This window comes from Sphaeramia orbicularis, chromosome 20 (assembly GCF_902148855.1).
Source record: "Sphaeramia orbicularis chromosome 20, fSphaOr1.1, whole genome shotgun sequence".
NCBI classification, from domain to species: Eukaryota; Metazoa; Chordata; class Actinopteri; order Kurtiformes; family Apogonidae; genus Sphaeramia; species Sphaeramia orbicularis.
Genome location: NC_043976.1, coordinates 5,727,836 through 5,747,187, shown reverse-complemented (window position 1 = coordinate 5,747,187; position 19,352 = coordinate 5,727,836). Strand labels below are relative to the sequence as shown.

The 19,352-nt window shown below is 42.5% G+C and overlaps 1 protein-coding gene across 3 annotated transcripts in view; it reads left to right on the top strand.

The window, feature by feature from the left end:
* mkxa (mohawk homeobox a) overlaps positions 1–19,352 on the top strand; it is a 52,545-nt gene that overhangs the window by 18,440 nt on the left and 14,753 nt on the right. For all 3 annotated transcript variants that reach the window (XM_030123798.1, XM_030123796.1, XM_030123797.1), the window contains one exon: positions 11,269–11,628. In XM_030123798.1, coding sequence (XP_029979658.1) covers positions 11,269–11,628 — 360 coding nt within the window. The remainder of the gene's footprint in view (positions 1–11,268; positions 11,629–19,352) is intronic.

The following is a 19,352-nucleotide window of genomic DNA, read 5'->3' as shown; positions in this document are numbered from 1 at the left end:
CGCCCTGCTCCCTGGCGGCCCCTGCCTGGGGGCAGGTACTGGGGAACGGGGGTGCCGAATGTCAACTGGCTCGTCTTCTGGGAGGAAACTTCCTCCCAGTCATACCATCCCCCAACCCCTCGCCTCCCCACCCCCATCACACAAAGCACATAGGGTCTTGGGGAGGGTGCATGTCCCAAGGGGGTAGGGCAGGGGGGGTCATTAAAACAGCCCCCCTCTGTGGTACCCTGGAGTGGCTAACTCCTCAATTTTAATTACACCCACCCACAACACAACACACAGAAACACTAACTAACACCACACATTCACTTTTGGGGGGAGGGCTGTGTGGCGCCTGGTGGGCGCCACACAGCGCACGGGTGGGTGGGCCCCTGTGTGGCGTCACCCTCAGTGGTGCGCAGTTTCAGCTCCTCAGTTTTATCTGCTTGCATAGACACCTCACACTTCAAAACACTGATGGGGAGGTGAAGGGGGAGGGGGGGGGGTCTTCCCACACCCCTGCCGTCCAGGATGGGGGGCCTGGGGGGAGGGGGGTTGGACCATTGGCTTGGGACTCACCTGGCTGCATTGCTGGGGGGGGTGCCACCCTCTGATGTGGCACATGAGTTTGTGGTTGGGGGGGGGGGGGGGGGGGGGTTGCCACCCTCTTGCCTGCTGCAGTATACGTTAAGACTGGGAAAGATGTGTGTGTGCGGGGGGGCAGTTGCTGGCTGGGTGGTGGACCGCGGTGGGGTTTCTGGCAGCTGGTGTTGCCGCTCTGGGCTGTGGTTGGTGCTGGGGCTGCGCTTGGGTGCCTCACCTTGGGGGGACTTGCAGCGGTGCTGGTCGCTGCTGGGGGTGGCAGCGCTCCGGGTATGCGTGTCTGGTGCATGCAGGTGTGTGTGGGTGGGAAGGGCTGTTGATGGGTGTTGATGGGTGTGGGTACATGTGTGGGTATGTGTGTACATGTAGGTGTGTGCGTGTGGGCATGCATGTGGGTAGGTGTTTGTATGGGCATGGGTGGAGGTGTTTGTGCGTGTGGGTGTATGTGTGAGAGTGGTCGAACATGTGGGATGGGTGGTGTGTGTGTCTGGGTGTCAGTGGGTGTGTGTGCATATGCTTGTGTGGGTGAGTGGGGTACTGGAGGGAGTGTGGGGTTTGGGCTTGGTGAGATGGGGAGTATGGACGGTTGGTGGGCTTCTGGGCCCCTGGGGTGCTTAGGCGTGGCATCGGGGTGGGCACTGGCTGGTGGGTGGCTGTCTGGGCCGGCCCGGCCGCCCAGTGTGCTGGTTAGGACCCCCTGCCCGGGGGGACGGGTGGCTCCTGGGCTCGTGGGGCTCGGGGACCGGCGCCTCGCTTGCCCCTGAGTGGCTGGCCCCCGATGGGGGGGTGGTGGCTGGCATCCCTGGCCCCCTGGGGCCTGTGTTTGGCTGCTGTGGGGCCTCTGGCGGGAGCCTCCCTCGACTGTCTTCGGGGCGGGCGCACTGTCGCCTCTCAGGGGGGCGGGCTGGATCCCCCCTCTCTGTGGTGTCTGCTGGTTGGCAGGGCCTTGGGGCCCACTTTGTCAGTCCCTGATCCTTGGAGGGAGTACAGTTGCAGTTGCATGCCTGTGTTCTTCACCTCAGTCTCTTTGCCTTGTTCACTCTGTCACAGCAGATTAATGAGAACAACTGATGTTGTGTGGATTTGTTACTAGTATTATTTGTTACAGGTATTATTTGTGCGAACGTGGTATATGATATTTTGTTCATGCTTTCTTTTCTTATATTCATCATTTAATAGGTCTTATGTATTTTATTGTATTTTTTTGTTTGTTTGTTTGTTTTGTTTTTTCACTCTCCTCTGCCCAGTTAACTCAGTTCTGGTTGTAGTTACTGTTACCATTATAATTATCACCATGGCTGTTTGTATTGTTGATACTTCCTTGTGAGGGTCTTCGCCACCTTATTCTCTCTCCCCTTCAACAACCCCCCCCCCCCCCCCCCAATCGAAATGTGGTTCAACAAAACTCATAATAAACACAGTACACAGTTCATATACTTTATGAAGTTACCCTTGGCAAAGCAAATTTGTTCAGCACCAAAAGGCAGCCAGACTGCCATTCTGCTGTTAGGATGCTGGACAAGCAGAAGAAAAATCAAAGCCGCAAGCCGCATCTAAAGGCCCTCGCCACAGGCACGTACAGTACAAGTAAATCGGTGTTCGTATGTATGAACTAAAGAAAATGTTTGTATAAGTAAATCTTTAGGGGGCGCTATGCAGGCAAAATTAAATTTTTTCCATTGAATGGGTGTAGGCCTGGGAGATGTACCACTCAGTCAAATTTGAGCCAAATCGCTTTTTGTATGTCCGAACTGATGCAATTTTCATAAAGATTAATTGTAGGGGGCGCTATTGTGTGAATTTTCAATGTCTTCTGACAGATGGGTGTAGGCCTGGGAGATTGACAACTTATTCAAATTTGAGCCAAATAGGTGATTGTATGTCCAAACTGAACCACTTTTAGTAAAATTAAATTTGTAGGGGGCGCTATGTAGCACAATTTCAAATTTTTCAGATTAATGTGTAACTTTGTAGGGGGTGCTATAGCGCAAAATTACAATTTCTTCCAATAAATGGCTGGAGGCCAGGGAGATTGACAACTGATTCAAATTTGAGCCAAATCGGTGATAATATGACCAAACTAAAGTAAGTTTTGTAAAGGCAAATTTCTGAAAAAACTTTGCAAAGTTTGCGACCTTCTTGCACAAAAACGGTGAAACTGATCCCAAAAATTCAGCTAACTTTTGATGCCCAACTTCTCTAGATACTGTACACTGATTTTGAGCTCATTCGGCCAAACACCCAAGGAGGAGATAGTTAAAATATGATATCAGCGAAAACGGTGACTCAGCATTTTGGAAATTTTAATCCAATGTGGCCGACTTCCGGTTGGTTTTGGGGCGTGGCCATAATAATATTTTTTTTGTCTACTCATGATGAATCTGTGTACCAATTTTCGTGGCCATATGACAAACTTTACATTGGACGTGCTCCCATTGACGTAATGCATTTCCACTTTTCAAGGGGGCGCTGACACAACATTTCTTTACCGAGATCTACGAAACTTATATGTAAATTCAATTTTGCACATTTCTGAATTTTGGGCAAACTTTGGTGAGTTTTCGTAAATGTTCAGGGGGTCAAATTTGAGCTCAAAGCGCAGGAGAAAGAAAAAAAATTAATTAAAAAAAAAAAAAGCCGCAAGCGGCATCTAAAGGCCCTCACTATGGGCGCGTCCAGTACAAGCATGTCCATCGTTCAGCAGGTGGTGCCCTAGCACCAAATTTTAATATCTTCTGATGAATGGGTGTAGGCTTGGGAGATTGACAATTGACTCAAATTTGAGGTAAATCAGTGCTTGTATGTACAAACTAAAGAAATTTTTGTATAACTAAATCTGTAGGGGGCGTTATGCAGCCAGAATTCAATTTGTTCCATTAAAGGGGTGTAGGCCTGTGAGATTTACCACTGAGTCAAATTTGAGCCAAATCGGTGTTCGTATGTCCGAACTGAAGCAATTTGAATAAAAAAATTAAAAAAAAAAAATTTGTAGGGGGCGCTATAGCGCAAAATTTCAATTTCTTTTAATAAATGGGTGTAGGCCTGGGAGATAGACATCTGAGTCAAATTTGAGCCAAATTAGTGTTCGTATGTCTGAGCTGAAGCCATTTTTGCAATGGTAAATTCCCAAAGAAACTTTGCAAAGTTTGCGATGTCGTCACATAAAAACGGTACCACCGATCCCAAGAATTTGGCTAACTTTTGATGCCCCACTTCTCTAGATACTGTACACCAATTTTGAGCTCATTTGGCCAAACGGCCAAGGAGGAGATAGTAAAAAATACGATGTCAGGGGAAACGCTGGCTCAGCATTTTTGAAATTTCAATCCAATATGGCCGACTAAGGGGTGGTTTAGGGGCATGGCCATAATAATATTTTTTTTTGTCTCCTCATGATGAATCTATGTACCAATTTTCGTGGCTCTACGACAAACTTTACGTTAGAAGTGCTCCCATTGGCGTAATGCATTTCCACTTTTCAAGGGAGCGCTGTCGCAACATTTCTTTACCGACATCTACGAAACCTATATGTAAATTCAATTTCTCGCACTTCTGAATTTTAGGCAAAATTTGGTGAGTTTTCGTAAATGTTCAGGGGGTCAAAATTGAGCTCAAAGCGCAGGAGAAAGAAAAATTAAAGCCGCAAGCGGCATCTAAAGGCCCTCGCCACGGGCACGTCCAGTAGAAGTATGTCCATCGTTCAGAAGGTGGCGCTCTAGCACCAAATTTCAATGTCTTCTAATGAATGGGTGTAGGCCTGGGAGATTGACAATTGACTCAAATTTGAGACAAATTAGTGTTCGTATGTCTGAACTGAACAAATTTTTGTAAAAATAAATCTGTAGGGGGCGTTATGGAGCCAAAATTCAATTTGTTCCATTGAATGGGTGTAGGCCTGCGAGATGTACCACTGAGTCAAATTTGAGCCAAATCGGTGTTCGTATGTCCGAACTGATGCAATTTTCGTGAAGATAAATTTGTAGGGGGCACTATTGCATGAAATGGCATGTTCTTTTGATAAATGGGTGTAGGCCTGGCAGATTGACAACTTATTCAAATTTGAGCCAAATTGGTGTTCGTATGTCCGAATTGATGCAATTTTCGTGAAGGTAAATTTGTAGGGGGCACTACTGAGCGAAATGGCAATTTATTTTGATGAATGGGTGTAGGACTGGGAGATTGACAACTGCTTCAAATTTGAGCCAAATTGGTGTTCGTATGTCTGAAGTAAAGTAATTTTTGGAAAGGTAAAATTGTAGGGGGCGCTATAGCGCCAAATTTAAATTTTTCCTGATATATGGGTGTAGGCCTGAAAGATAGACATCTGAGTCAAATTTGAGCCAAATTGGTGTTCGTATGTCTGAACTGAAGCAATTTTAATAAAAAAAAAAAAAGTATATATATATATATATATATATATATATATATATATATATATATATATATTTATTTATTTATTTATTTATATTTATATATATATTTATACTAAAAATTTTTGTAGGGGGCGCTGTAGTGCAAAATTTCAGTTTCTTTTGACAAATAGGTGTAGGCCTGGGAGACAGATGTCTGAGTCAAATTTAAGCCAAATCGGTGTTCGTATGTCCGAACTGATGTCATTTTTGTAAATGTACATTTGTAGGGGGCGCTATAGTGCGAAATTTCAATTTCTTTCAATAAATGGGTGTATGCCTGGGAGATGGACGTCTGAGTCAAATTTCAGCCAAATCGGTGTTTGTATGTCTGAGCTGAAGCAATTTTTGTGATGGCAAATTTTCAAAAAAACTTCGCAAAGTTTGTAACCTTGTTGCACAGAAACGGTGACACCGATTCAAAAAATTCAGATAACTTTTGATGTCCCACTTCTCTAGATACTGTACACCGATTTTGAGCTCATTCAGCCAAACGGCTTAGTAGGAGATAGTTAAAATACAATGTCAGCGAAAATGCTGACTCAGCATTTTGGAAATTTCAATCCAATATGGCCGACTAAGGGTTGGTTTAGGGGCGTGGCCATAATAATATTTTTTGTTTGTCTTTTCATGATGAATCTGTGTACCGATTTTCATGGCTCTACGACAAACTTTATGTTAGACGAGCTCCCATTGGCGCAATGCATTTCCACTTTTCAAGGGGGCGCTGCCGCAACATTTCTTTACCGACATCTACGAAACCTAAATGTAAATTCAATTTCTCGCACTTCTGAATTTTAGGCAAAATTTGGTGAGTTTTCGTAAATGTTCAGAGGGTCAAAATTGAGCTCAAAGAGCAGGAGAAAAATTAGAATCTGAGCAAGAACAATATAGCCGTTTCTATAGCAACCACATAGTTGGCCTTATTTGAAAGCTCTCGAGGTCCCCCACATGTCTGTGGGGTCAGATGTCACGTGTCGTGCACTTACACACACATGACTGACCCCGAGTGCGCGTGTCCCATTGACTCCCATTCATTCTGAGCAGGTGTAAATATGCGATTTGTGCACATGTCATGTACATCTTCGGAAAGGTCTCAGTGCCATGAATGTGAATATGTGTGAGAGTGGCGACAGTGGCGAAAGGCGACCGCATCACTGGCGATTTCGTCCCCATGCGCCCACTGCAGACTCAATAGGCCCTGCGCCGGATTTACTCGGCTCGGGCCTAATAATAATCTGAGCAAGAACAATACAAACGTTTTTATAGCAAGCACGTATTTGGCCTTATGTCAAAGCTCTCGAGGTCCTCCACATGTCTGTGGGGTCAGATGTCCCATGTCGTGCACTTACACCCACGTGACTGACCCCGAGTGGGCGTGTCCCATTGACTCCCATTCATTCTGAGCAGGTGTAAATATGCGATTTGTGCACATGTCATGTACATCGTCGGAAAGGTCTCAGTGCGGTGAATGTGAATATGTGTGAGAGTGGCGACAGTGGCGAAAGGCGCCCACGTCACTGGCGATTTCGTCCCCATGCGCCCACTGCAGACTCAATAGGCCCTGCGCCGGCTTTACTCGATTCGGGCCTAATAAGAACCTGAGCAAGAACAATATAGCTGTTTCTATGGCAACCACATATTTGACCTTATTTGAAAGCTCTTGAGGTCCCCCACATGTCTGTGGGGTCAGATGTCACGTGTCGTGCACTTACACCCACGTGACTGACCCCGACTGGGCATGTCCCATTGACTCCCATTCATTCTGAGCAGGTGTAAATATGCGATTTGTGCACATGTCATGTACATCGTCGGAAAGGTCTCAGTGCCGTGAATGTGAATATGTGTGAGAGTGGCGACAGTGGCGAAAGGCGCCCGCGTCACTGGCGATTTCGTCCCCTTGCGCCCACTGCAGACTCAATAGGCCCTGCGCCGGCTTTACTCGGCTAGGGCCTAATAATCTGAGCAAGAACAATATAGCCGTTTCTATGGCAACCACATATTTGGCCTTATTTGAAAGCTCTCAAGCTCCTCCACATGTCTGTGGGGTCAGATGTCACGTGTCGTGCACTTACACCTACGTGACTGACCCCAAGTGGGCGTGTCCCATTGACTCCCATTCACTCTGAGCAGGTGTAAATATGCGATTTGTGCACATGTCATGTACATCTTCGGAAAGGTCTCATATGTGAATATGTGTGAGAGTGGCAACAGTGGCAAAAGGCGACCGCGTCACTGGCGATTTCGTCCCCATGCACCCACTGCAGACTCAATAGGCCCTGCGCCGGCTTTACTTGGCTCGAGCCTAAAAACTAAAAATAAAAATAAAATAATAATAATCTGAGCAAGAACAATATAGCCGTTTCCGTGGCAACCATGTATTTAGCTTTATTTGAAAGCTCTCGAGGTCCCCCACATGTCTGTGGGGTCAGATGTCATGTGTCGTGCACTTACACCCACGTGACTGACCCTGAGTGGGCATGTCCCATTGACTCCCATTCATTCTGAGTAGGTGTAAATATGCAATTTGTGCACGTCATGTACATTTTCGGAAAGGTCTCAGTGCCGTGAATGTGAATATGTGTGAGAGTGACGACAGTGGCGAAAGGCGACCGCGTCATTGGCGATTTCGTCCCCATGCGCCCACTGCAGACTCAATAGGCCCTGCACCGGCTTTACTCAGCTTGGGCCTAAAAAAAAAAAAAAAAGATTCATACATGCTTCTCTGCTTGACATGAAGTTTTTTGTCTTACCGGGGTCTTTCGCCAACTCATTTTCTGAGATAACAGGTAAAGTACTGTTGTAACTTGTGGGGTGTTAGTACTGTGGATGAACAAGTTTCAATGTTTTTTTAATGAGGTTTTTAGCAGGCAAAAATATAAAAAAATATGGAAAGTCTGATATGTGAGCTACATATAGTGTGTAGTGGAACTACCCTGTGTTGTTTGTAACCCCTAGAGAATATATATATACATATATATATATATATATATATATATATATATATATATATATATATATATATATACAAGTACAAATTTACCTATGATTACTTTATATGACTTTGCACTGTCAGGTTTTAAAAAACCTAAAATGTTTACACAGTCACCATCTTCCTCAGGTGTGGGGACGATCAAGTAAATTGAAAGTTGCCTGCCCCAAAGGAAATGTTTTAAAGACAATTAAATTACCTTCATGGAGCCTAATTATGCGCTGACTTTTCTTTTATAAACTTAAAATGCTCCTAATAAGCATGTGGCAAACTAAAATGTAAAAGAAATCCACCAAGTTTTAAAACTCAAAAATGTTTAATGCTCATATATTTCTCATATAAGTCTAACCAATAATTTTATTCGGTTTGAATAAGCATTGTGTCTATCATTCATTACTGCCGTCCCGCATCAGATACAGGTGCCCCTGAATCTGATGTGCCACTCGCGCTGCTCCTCCTGTTTGGGGATGTGAATGGATAAGACTCATAGGCATGGTGTTGAAGGGAAAAAACAGATTTATTAACAGAAACAACTAAGAGGAACAAACAGAAAAACCTGATTGCAGCAGTCAGAGTCTTGTGAATGAAGGATGGAGATGAAGTCCGGAACTCCGCAGACACATCCATCCAAAGCTCAATTTTTATGACCGCATACCTGTACTTGGTGTCACGCAATGTAGGATGATGTAGGATGATAAATGTATGGACTATGAAACCTCCAGTGGTGGCTGCTCGTCTTTCAGACAGGGGAAGCTCATTGTCAGCTTACATAAAAAAATTTTTAAAAAATTGTCAAGTTATTTAAACATACATTCGGCCCTCTGTTCCTTTTTAAGAAAATGGTCAGTGACCTTATCGTACCAAGTAGGCGTCTTTTCCAGGGACTGGACCAGTGTCCTCTCTGCTTAGATTGCCTTGGCCCATTGTGTTGTGAGTGTAAGACTTCAGCCTTTTTAAACCAGAGATGCTCCTTTCACTCCAACCTAGCCGACAGCTTGATTGATTTAACTATCTACAAAACAATATTCAACTCGAACAAGAAATGATTAAATTATGTAACTGAAACAAGAAAACGCTGAAATTACGTTAAATTGAAACAAGGAAGTACAATGAGTGTTTTATTTACAGTGCAAGAAATGAACGAGTAATTTCGTAGTGGTTTCTCTCTTGATTTCGCAGCAGAATGTGCGACGGTATTAAACTGAACTGTGTCAGTGAAGGAGTAGATCTCAAAATAGCTGTCAATCAAACGGGGTTCAGCCTTTCGACTGATCCTCCAATCAGCACATGGGATTCTGGCGTCCAGCCCGGCCGAGCTCCGCCAACAGCTCCATTTACCCCTGTGACGTCCGGCGTCCGGGGGCGGGACAACATCGTGGCATTTATCCAATTACCGTCCAGTTTTCAGGCAATGAAAAAAACTGTTCCACTCATTCCATTCCATTGAAGCCCATAGACGCCCGGCGTCTACGGACAAATACACTGAGCAGAGATCGAATGAGAAAACAGCGCAACGGGAATGGATGAGAAGTGAACAACATCGCGTCCGTTGATTTGTGATAAAGCAGATTCTGAACGAACTCGTCTGGGAGATGAACGTGTTCTAACACATTTGTGGTCAATGAAATGTCAACACAACCGAACATATTTAACCATTTAATTTTCGTAATTTTAGGGGAAGCCGGGCTTCCCTTGCAGTCTATGAGAAATCGCCACTGGAAACCTCAGATGTCTAGTGGAGTCCGCGCTGCTCACAGTATGGCATAATATGCCGACTGGAGCCTTTATTGTAGGTGGTAAGGTATAGTGAAGACAATGATCCAGCGCTGCACAGACCAAACCCTTAAATACAGGGTCTCCTAATGGTAAAGGAGCCCAGCAGGTGTCTGATTGCTGAGGGAGGGGTCCACGGCCGCACTGAAGCAGACCGCACCTCCACCTTTATCCCCTCCACCGCGTCAGGGGAGGAAGGGAGCATCATGGCTTAGGCAGGGGGAAGCCGGTGGGGCTTTGGAGGGAGGCGGGTTGTTCATGTTCAAATTCTGAATTTCAAAGTTCTGTGAGACATGGCAGATCGGTAGGTATAGCTTTAAGAGACATTTTTCGACTTGACCCTTGGTGTTTTTCCTGGATGTGCACACATTCAGTCTCTCTTCATAAATGTTATAAACTTATATTTTACTATGTATCAAGAAGATAATAACATATCCTCTTCCAGATATCACGTTAACATCGCTTTTGATATAGGGACATATGTCATATACATTATATACATTATATATTACATTCCTGTTTGGGTAAGAAGTGACAGATTCAAGAAGGTGTGAACAGGAGCTGTTGACTAGGTGTACATTGCCACATGGTTAAAATGACAGGTCAGATGTATTATTATATTACAGATTGTGTCAAAGTGGACATTCAGACTAAGCTCTCTGTGAATTCTGCCTCAAATATTGGCACAGGAGAAAGAGACCAAGTACCTCCATGTGGTTCTGATATGTTGGAGCCATAATTGTAATTTGGCCCAGACTGAATCAAATGTCCAACCTGACCAAATTACAAAATTACAGTCTTGGCAGACAATTTCTAGAGTGAACTTCTCCCTGATTTCCCTCCTGCCAGAGGATATCTATTTTTTTCAGTGAGGTGTTTTATCTTCCTCACTGTTCCTTTCATCAGGTACGGATCCGTACCTTCAGCTGTGGAGCACCCTGGAAATAATTTATTTCTGCATGGGGATAGATGGGGAATGTGCTTTAGACAGAGAGGAAATCGAATACCATACGTTTTGGTTTGGTAATGTGTCTTAAGTCTCACCTGAGCTTTCTGCTGTAGAAATTATGCCAACAGGAGGGCATAAGTGCCAGATGGAAATGTCCCCGTGCTGGTGTTTGGACTCAAGATTTTCTTAAAATAGCCACATTTTGAGTCAGGTTTGATTTTGGAACGTATGAAAGTTAGAAAATTATTTTAGGAAGTTAGGCTGTTGCATTTCCACTGGGAGTGAGATGGCCAAAAACTTCCAAAAAATACTAAAACCCACAATGGATCACAAAAATTCTTACTTATAAAAATAAAGGTTATAAAAGCTTTTCATGGAATCCTAGCCCTAAGCTTAAGCTCTTTGAGCTCAGACTGAGAATTAGGATTGTAACAGAAGAAATGTAAGGCCAAAGTGTATGTATTAAACTTCATTTGAAAGGAACATGTATTTTAAAGTGTAGCTAAAACATAAGTGAAATGCCATCATGTCTGAAATAATTAATGATTCTATTTTTGATTCAGATGGAGACAACCCTCAGAGGACACATAGCGGCCCTGAGGAGCTCAACAAGCCCATGTACCAGAGTGTCATTAAGAAGGAGGGCTCTTCCATGGTGGGCATGGCCATGGGTATGGGTGCGGGTCTGCGGTCCGCTGCTGAAGCCGCCTCACTGACCGAGGACTATGTGTCTCCACCCAAGTACAAGAGCAGCCTCCTTCACCGCTACCTGAATGACTCACTGCGTCACGTCATGGTGGCCAATGCTGTCATGGATGCTCGTAAGAGGAACCACTCCGGTTCCTTCAGCTCCAATGAGTATGATGATGACCTGCTATCACCGTCCTCCTCTGAGGCTGAGGCGAACTTTGTTTATCGGGCTGGTAAGAAGCCACATTTCTCACATTCTTTCCCTTCGAGAGTCTCCCTCACACGACATCCTTCACTTTTGTTCTTTTTTTGTCCCTTCCATCTGCACATTTTGTTTTAATTCCTGCATCTGGTCCATTTTTCACAGCTGTCTGCCTCTCTCTGCCTGCCTTCCAGCCTGTCTTTATATCACCACGCTGCTGCCAGGTCACACTGTTCTCTCCCACCTCACTACTTTCATTTAATATAGTGTTTATGTTGCTAAATGTGATTCTTGTGACTACTGGAAGAATTGAGAAAACTATGCACTATTTTACATCACGTCACACACTGGGTAGAGGAGGAATTCTCCCCAGCCAGCTCCCCAGACCAGGCTATAACAGGCCAGACACAACAAGGCCATGTGGAACATGCTCACTTTCAGACTGCTGTTTGGCATGTCTTTGATCCGGCCATGAGGTCGGACTGAGAGAGCAGAGGCGAGGGGAAAGGCCTGTGTGTTTGTGTACTGCCACACTGGGCGCATGTTATGCATAAGTGTCTTTTTTTAGACTTACAGAATTTTACTTTTAAATTAACCTTTTAACTTCCACCTTTTTTCATTTTACCTTCACCCTGGGCAAAAAGTTAATGTAAGCTTCTGGTGAGGATCATAATTGAACAAGTGTAAGGCCAAAATGCATGCATTAGTCATCATTTGGCTAAAATAGAATCTAAACTTCAGCTCAAAAGTAACTCTTATGCTTAAATGCATCACTTTTAACCTGATGAATGTTACAAGACCAATTTAAATGTATTGCAGTCATGTAGTAAAGATTACATGATTGTTACTGATGTTTTTATAGTCAGTCGTGTCAACGGTATCAAGTCCTGTTTTTCTCTATTCAATGGGCCATTAATTTTCTGCAGAATGAACCCCCCTCCAGAGTGAGATAAAACATGATAAAGCACATCAGTCAGGTGCTATTGTTTTATTGTTTCTCACATGTGCAAAATTTGCTCCTGTACAGCTTTCAACACCTATTGTTAGGAAATAATTCCTGAAAAATTGTCTCACAGACTTCCATGTGGTTTTTATTTAGGGCATTTTGTTGCTAAGAAATAAACTCCAAGTGAGATGTTTCAACTTGTCTGAGCTGCAAACAATCAAGGTCAGATCTGTCCAAGCTCTTCTTCAGCTGTGAACACTGGGCCATTGTTCAGGCAGAATTCATAACCAAAAGTAATGTTTTCACTGTGTGTTTCAGTATGGACTTACTTGTAGGTGTAGGTGATGGAGTGATAGAGGAATGGGGAGGTTTTGTAAAGGGGGGGAGAGCAGCTTTTATTTTGTTTCAATCAAAGCTGCACCAAACGGAAAAATGTGTTTCATATTATCTGAGCATGAAGTCGCCTCTGCCAGAGGGCGTGGGGGTGATGTGTGAGTGTGTAAGTGTGTGTTTTGGGGTGAGGGTCGGTTATATGAAATGCATCTTCAACTATGACAGTTATAACCTTCCTGATCGAAAGGCTTCAAACCCTGTGACCTGAACAAACGCGGTGTTTTTTTTTCCAGAGCAAAGCACCTGCTGGGACTCACAGATGGTGAAAGAAATAAAGAGATGGATAGACCAAGAGAGACTTATAACTCCCTCTCTACCAGATTTTAATAATGTAAATCCCAAAAAAAGGATTAATTTACCTGGCTGGCCTGCTGTTTTTAATAGAGAGTAACTATTTTATCTCTATGGTTAATATCATTTCTTGGCGCTGACGCCTCCCTCTTGGATTTCGTGGGCTCTGGCATCTTCACAGAAGTGTTACTCTGTTACATGCAAGAGAAGCTTTTGAATCCACACATGGAAAGTTCTCCGAGGCTGTGTTGACTCAAGGGAATGAGCACCTGCCGGGGCCTTCTGATCTGATCACCCAGTCAGAAAAAAAAAATAAGTGGAGAAAATGAAACTTAGAAAATGAGAGAGGGAGACAGAGAAAACAGTTTTATACTTGAGTTTGCATTGCTTACCCTTCAGTTCTCTTCTTTGCGTGTGTTGCACATTCCAGATATTTTTGTCCTGGACAAATTCTTTTTCTTTTTTATAAAAAAAAAAAAAAAAAAAATCATTGTGTTTTTATTTAAGATAAAATGTCTTCCTGTTTAGCAGATTCACATAAATCTCTACTTGAATCAGTTACACAGACAAAAACATCCATAGAATAAATCAGATTAACTCTCCAAATGTTCTCCCCCACTTTGTTTTTGACAGTGACAGAATGTCTGACATTTTTAACCAGTGGGGAGGAAAAGAATTTGAACTTACAGCACAAATGGTGTCTCTTCACACATTCTTTTGCAGAATTTCTGCTTGTTAAACAATCACGATTGGCTGAAGCAAAAGTGGCGTGCATGGCAACCGTCGCCCCATTCACTACAGAGTCCACTACTGGGCCAGTTGGCAGTCGTGGATAGGCCTAAGTCCTCAGTGTTATCTGTGACTACAGAGGGCAGTCAGATGTGGTAGGAGATGGAGAGTGCAAATTCACCTCAGTGGAAAGCTTCTGCCTGCTTTCAGAGGACTTACAGACATACGTACCATTTGCAAACCTCGTAAGCACATGGACACACACGTCCAACCCATGCATCCAGTACAAACACACACATGCACACACACCTACATGCATATGGTCCAAAACCTGTGGGGAATTTCATTGAACACAAGGAGCAGTAAAATTCCATCACACATGCCAGGGATTTCATGCCAAATTACCCTTTAATGGGATATTAAATGGCAGGAATCTGGATGAATGTTTTTCTTCTTGCTCAGTACCAGATTTTGCACAGTCCAATATCATATAGATCATTATACACCAAATAACTGGCAACGTTTCTGCGGACGCGGGCTGAGAGATCTCGGACATTTTCCATGAGGATGACAGTGGCACATTTTCTCAGGTTCTGTCCTTTATGGACACTGGTTGTAGCTAAGTACAGTAGCCTGTAGAGATCTTGCCAGGGCTTCAACTGATGTGGAAAAGTACCAATAAGTGAAAGTTAGTCAGTAGCCAAAAGCAAGTTTCCAATAATTAGATTTTTATGTGCTTCTTCGGTAAGTGCACTGATTAAATCCAGATAATAAACATTTTTTTGATTAGAAATAATGATTTCAGAAAACACCGTCATTGTTCTGTTATTTATTTTGAATTGTTTTCTTGCAATTGTGCTCCTTCAGTAATTTAAAAATAGAATTTATGCAAGCAGATTGCAAAAATATGTGACTGTTACTTCAGTTTATTGCATTCATCATCAACCACTATCTGAGTCAGAGGTTTTTTTTGGCAAATGCAAGGCCAAGAAGTCACCTTTCAAGTGGCTTATTTCGAAGGAAGGTGCTGTGTAACACTTAGTTTTCTTAGAAATATGTTCAACAAAAACAGCAGAGCTTGATGGCAGCCACTGAGGGCCTTTCAAATTAGGTCACAGCAAACGCCAGACAGTTATTGAATCTTGGAGAGTTCTGTGGCACTTTAGGAGCTGTGGATTCATCCAGGTGAATGGAAGAAAAGTCATGCTAATGTGGAAAAATAGACTGAATGTTTAGATTCCTTCATTGCTGCTCTTAATAGAGAAAGATTTCTATCATTACTGTTTTCATATTTTGGACAAACAAGATATATTTTGCTGGGTTTCTTTTACCATTAATGTCTCCTTTGTTTTGTCTCCAAAGAGAAACCCTCAGAGATTTATTCCTCAGTATTGGTGAGGAATGTTAGTTGTAGCATCTGATTTGAGACTCTGATGGTGTGTTCGCTGACTTGATGAGTGGCGGCATAATTCAGCATCCGCCTAAGAGCAACAAGAGACACAATGCTCACAGAGATGACAATGAGCCACTCGTGGACAGTGATGATGAGGACCCCTTATCTCAGGATCCAGAAATGTGGATAGACTGGCTACAATTGGTTTTTTCCACAGTTAGGCAAGGAGAAAGGCAGACAGAGGGAGAAAGAGCGGGACAGGGAGAGGGATGGCATGGGGTGAGGGTGGGGGTGGGGGTTGTTGCTGTTCTAATGTGGTGGCTTTTGCCAAGACTCATTGGATTCAGGTTGGGCTTTAGGAATCAGTGTGGAGAGGGAGAAGGAGGAGGAGAAGGCACTTGTTCCATCCAGATCAAGAGTTAAGTCTCTTCAGCAGTGGCCTGTTGGGAGAAGAAAGACAGCATGGTGGCAGTGACTAAGACGCACAGAGAGTGTGGTTGGAAGAAATGAGCGCATGTGTGTTTATGTTGAAGGATTTATTTACAAAGATAGGGAGACGAGTGTAATCACAGTAAGGACAGTTAAAGAGGGTACTTAAAATTAAATATTTTTGGATTTAATAATATCTAGTTATGATTGTGTATAGTTCAGTTGTGAACACTTTGGCTTCAATACACAGATGATTAAAATTTTCCTTATCCTCATCTTTAAAATTCCATGTTAAAAATGAACATAGTATCTTTCACTGTTGTTAAAGCTTCTCTGCCTACTAATTTCTTTGGTAGAAAATAGTTCCAGTACAAAGAGTATTTCCCAAATTTTTAAACTGTCATGTGGACATGAAACAGGTCACATAAAGTATATTAAAGGCCCAAGATGGAGGAGGATCTAATCGCAGAAATGGGATATAATATTCATAATTATGTTTTCTTCAGTGTATAACCACATGGAAATAAGAACTGTGTTTATGCTACCTTTAAAATGAGTTGTTTCCTACCTTCAGAGGGGATAGACTGCCTTTCACCATGTTTCTACAGTAGCTGAGAATGGACTTCATCTTCTTTTTCCATCTTATGGAAGTGAAACTATACATAAGTGTATTTTTGAGCGTCAACTAGAGTTTATATTCCCTTCAATTAAAAAATGCAGAACAGACCAAACACACACTTGTTCAAACAAAGGACTTTTACTGTTTTTTGGGCACTGTATCGGTGGGTAAGGAGGGCTTCTGTCAGCTGCCATCTGCAACTTCACCACTAGACGTCACAAAATTCTATTACTCACTCAACCTCCTGCTGTGTTACTTTGTTGATTTAGAGAAAAATACTTACTTTAGAATTAACAATCTTTTTTTTTTTTTTTTTTAAATGGTTGATAGTCAATTTGAACTCACAATGTTTCCATATTTATTATAAATAGTGCTGCAGATGACACTTTCCAGAAAATAACTGGGTAATCTCGATATTACTTCTATTTTTAGATGTTTTTCAGTGTTGCTTAAAATGGAGTTTATGTATTTTTTTGTGTGGTGTGTGCCACCCACTTTGGGAACTGTGGAAGTCTGTAGGTTATCAAGAATTACCTGGACAAGTTTTTCCTAGTTTGAAGTTACAAAATGGTTTTGTATTTCAGTGCCGTGGATTTCACAGTTTTTGTTTTTTTTTTGTGAACTTGTCCTTTAAATTCAGTTTTGAATGAGAATGTGGAATAATCTGTAAGAGTAAATCTAATGTGTGTTTTAGATACTAAGATCTGAGTATAGCCAGTCAGCCTTAACAACTCTGCAACAAATACACATACATTTTCCAAGGTATGTAAATGTATTGATGTGCACAAAGGAATGAGGAGACCAATGGAAAACAAGATAATAAAGAAATCTTTATAACAAGACAGAGCTCTGCCCTGAGACAGAGTGAGTGATGTAACAGAAGTGTCAGGCTTTCAAATGAAATGAATGTACACAATTCCATTTTAAAGGGAACGTCTTCTGGTTTCTGTGTTTAACAAATGCAACCCTAATCCTATCCCTGAAATGAGTCAACACTGGATGTTAAAAAGTGAGTAAAAAGTAATTTGCAGAGCTGACACATACTTAACTGTTTGATTCTCTACTACATCTCTGAGGCAAATGTGTACTTTTCATGTGTACTTTTCATTCATTTATTTAATGCTTATGATGATGTGCTTTTTTTTTTACTACAGTGCAGATCTTATCCAGGGCAATAAAAGGACTGAAAATTTTCTCCACACTGACAAATTGCAGCAATAAAAAGCTGATTCATGTGTTTATTTAATGATAAAAAAAAAAGACAGACAGAACCATTTTGCATGATAATACAGAATATTATAATATAATAATAGTAAAGTATACTCTATCTATCTGTCTGTCTGTCTGTCTGTCTGTCTGTCTGTCTGTCTGTCTATCTATCTATCTATCTATCTATCTATCTATCTATCTATCTATCTATCTATCTATCTATCTATCTATCTATCTATCTGCCTGCCTGCCTGCCTGTCTGTCTGTCTGTCCGTCTATATCTATTACAAACATTTTACTGATAATAGTTTACTGAAGTCAGATTTTTCACCCACATTTATTAACTTCCAAAGTTTCATGCACTTTCAGTTTTTTCGTCAGGATCTGAATTCTTCCACAATGCCTGTATTCACCATATAAAATGGATATAATGCTCACATTTTTGTGTTAATCCAGACCGCCAGTCTGGTTTGGTGCTCATGTGTCCAAATGAGGTCTTTATATCACACAAACACACTCAAGTCACTTTTTGTGCTCTGACTATACGATGTGTGTTTTCAGTGATGTATATGAAAGTCAGTAGAGTGTCCTTCAGGGTGTGTCCCAGTCCAACAGTGGGAACGAAGAGAGTTGGCAGAGGTGAGGTATAATCCTGGCATTAAGCTGTGGTGCAGCTTCATGCGAATGGAAAGGTGGATAAAGAGACAGCAAAGGACAGAGTGAGAGGGAAGAAAAAAACCCTGATGGTGAACCTCTGCCATTGGAAGATGGGATATTGGCTTCCGACCACTAAACAGAGGCTGGGTGCGAGGCAAACAGAGAAGACAGCAGCAGACTGAGACAGTGTTCATTCTGCGGAGAAGTGTTAACAGACAAACATCGGCACAGACACTGTTTATATATGACTCCCTAACATAGAACTGGAAGAGTGCGGAATAATGAGCCCTCTCAACCTGATCGTTTTTAAATCATCAACACACCAAAGCTTTCTGGGAACCACACACACACACACACACACACACACATACACACACAAAATCAGGTCATCAGATTCAGAAAACACAGCTGCCTGCCTAGTAAGAAAAACCAAGCCGCACTGCCCTGGTCTGTATAAAACACAAATTGTTTCCATTTTAAAAAACCAAGCTGTGTCTAGAACAATAGGCTGCCATTGTGTTCCCACGGGATAGAGGAGGGCAGAGAGTGAGTGCGAGAGAGAGAGAACTTTAATGAGAGAACAGAGGTGTGACCTAGTGAGGACACAGAACACACACACAAACCCACCGCGAGTGTGAGAGGGCAATTCAACCTACCACTGTGAAGAATTGCAAGATAATGATGCAGTGAGTGCAGTGCAAACATATCATTTGGCCTCCACCTCCCAAAAAAGGATATTTTTGGGCACATGAAAAATGCTTAAAAATCTGAATAATGTTTACTTGTGGTTTTTCTCTAATGTGTGTGTTTCATGCACCGCAAACAACAGCCGTTATCCCCTGATGATACTGAAGTCATCCTTGTTCTGTCTGATTTGCACTCTGGCCCTTGAGGTCAACCCTGCTATCACAGAGATGAGGAGTTTGCCTCTAGTTCTTTTTGTTTTTTATATGAAAATTTGTCTGAGAAATTGAAGGTGTTTAATACTTCTTACTTTATATCACACCATACCATATGAACCATATGTTTATTCTTACGCTCTTGTGGTCCTCAGTCTTTGTAGTGCTGATCTTTACATTACCAATACAT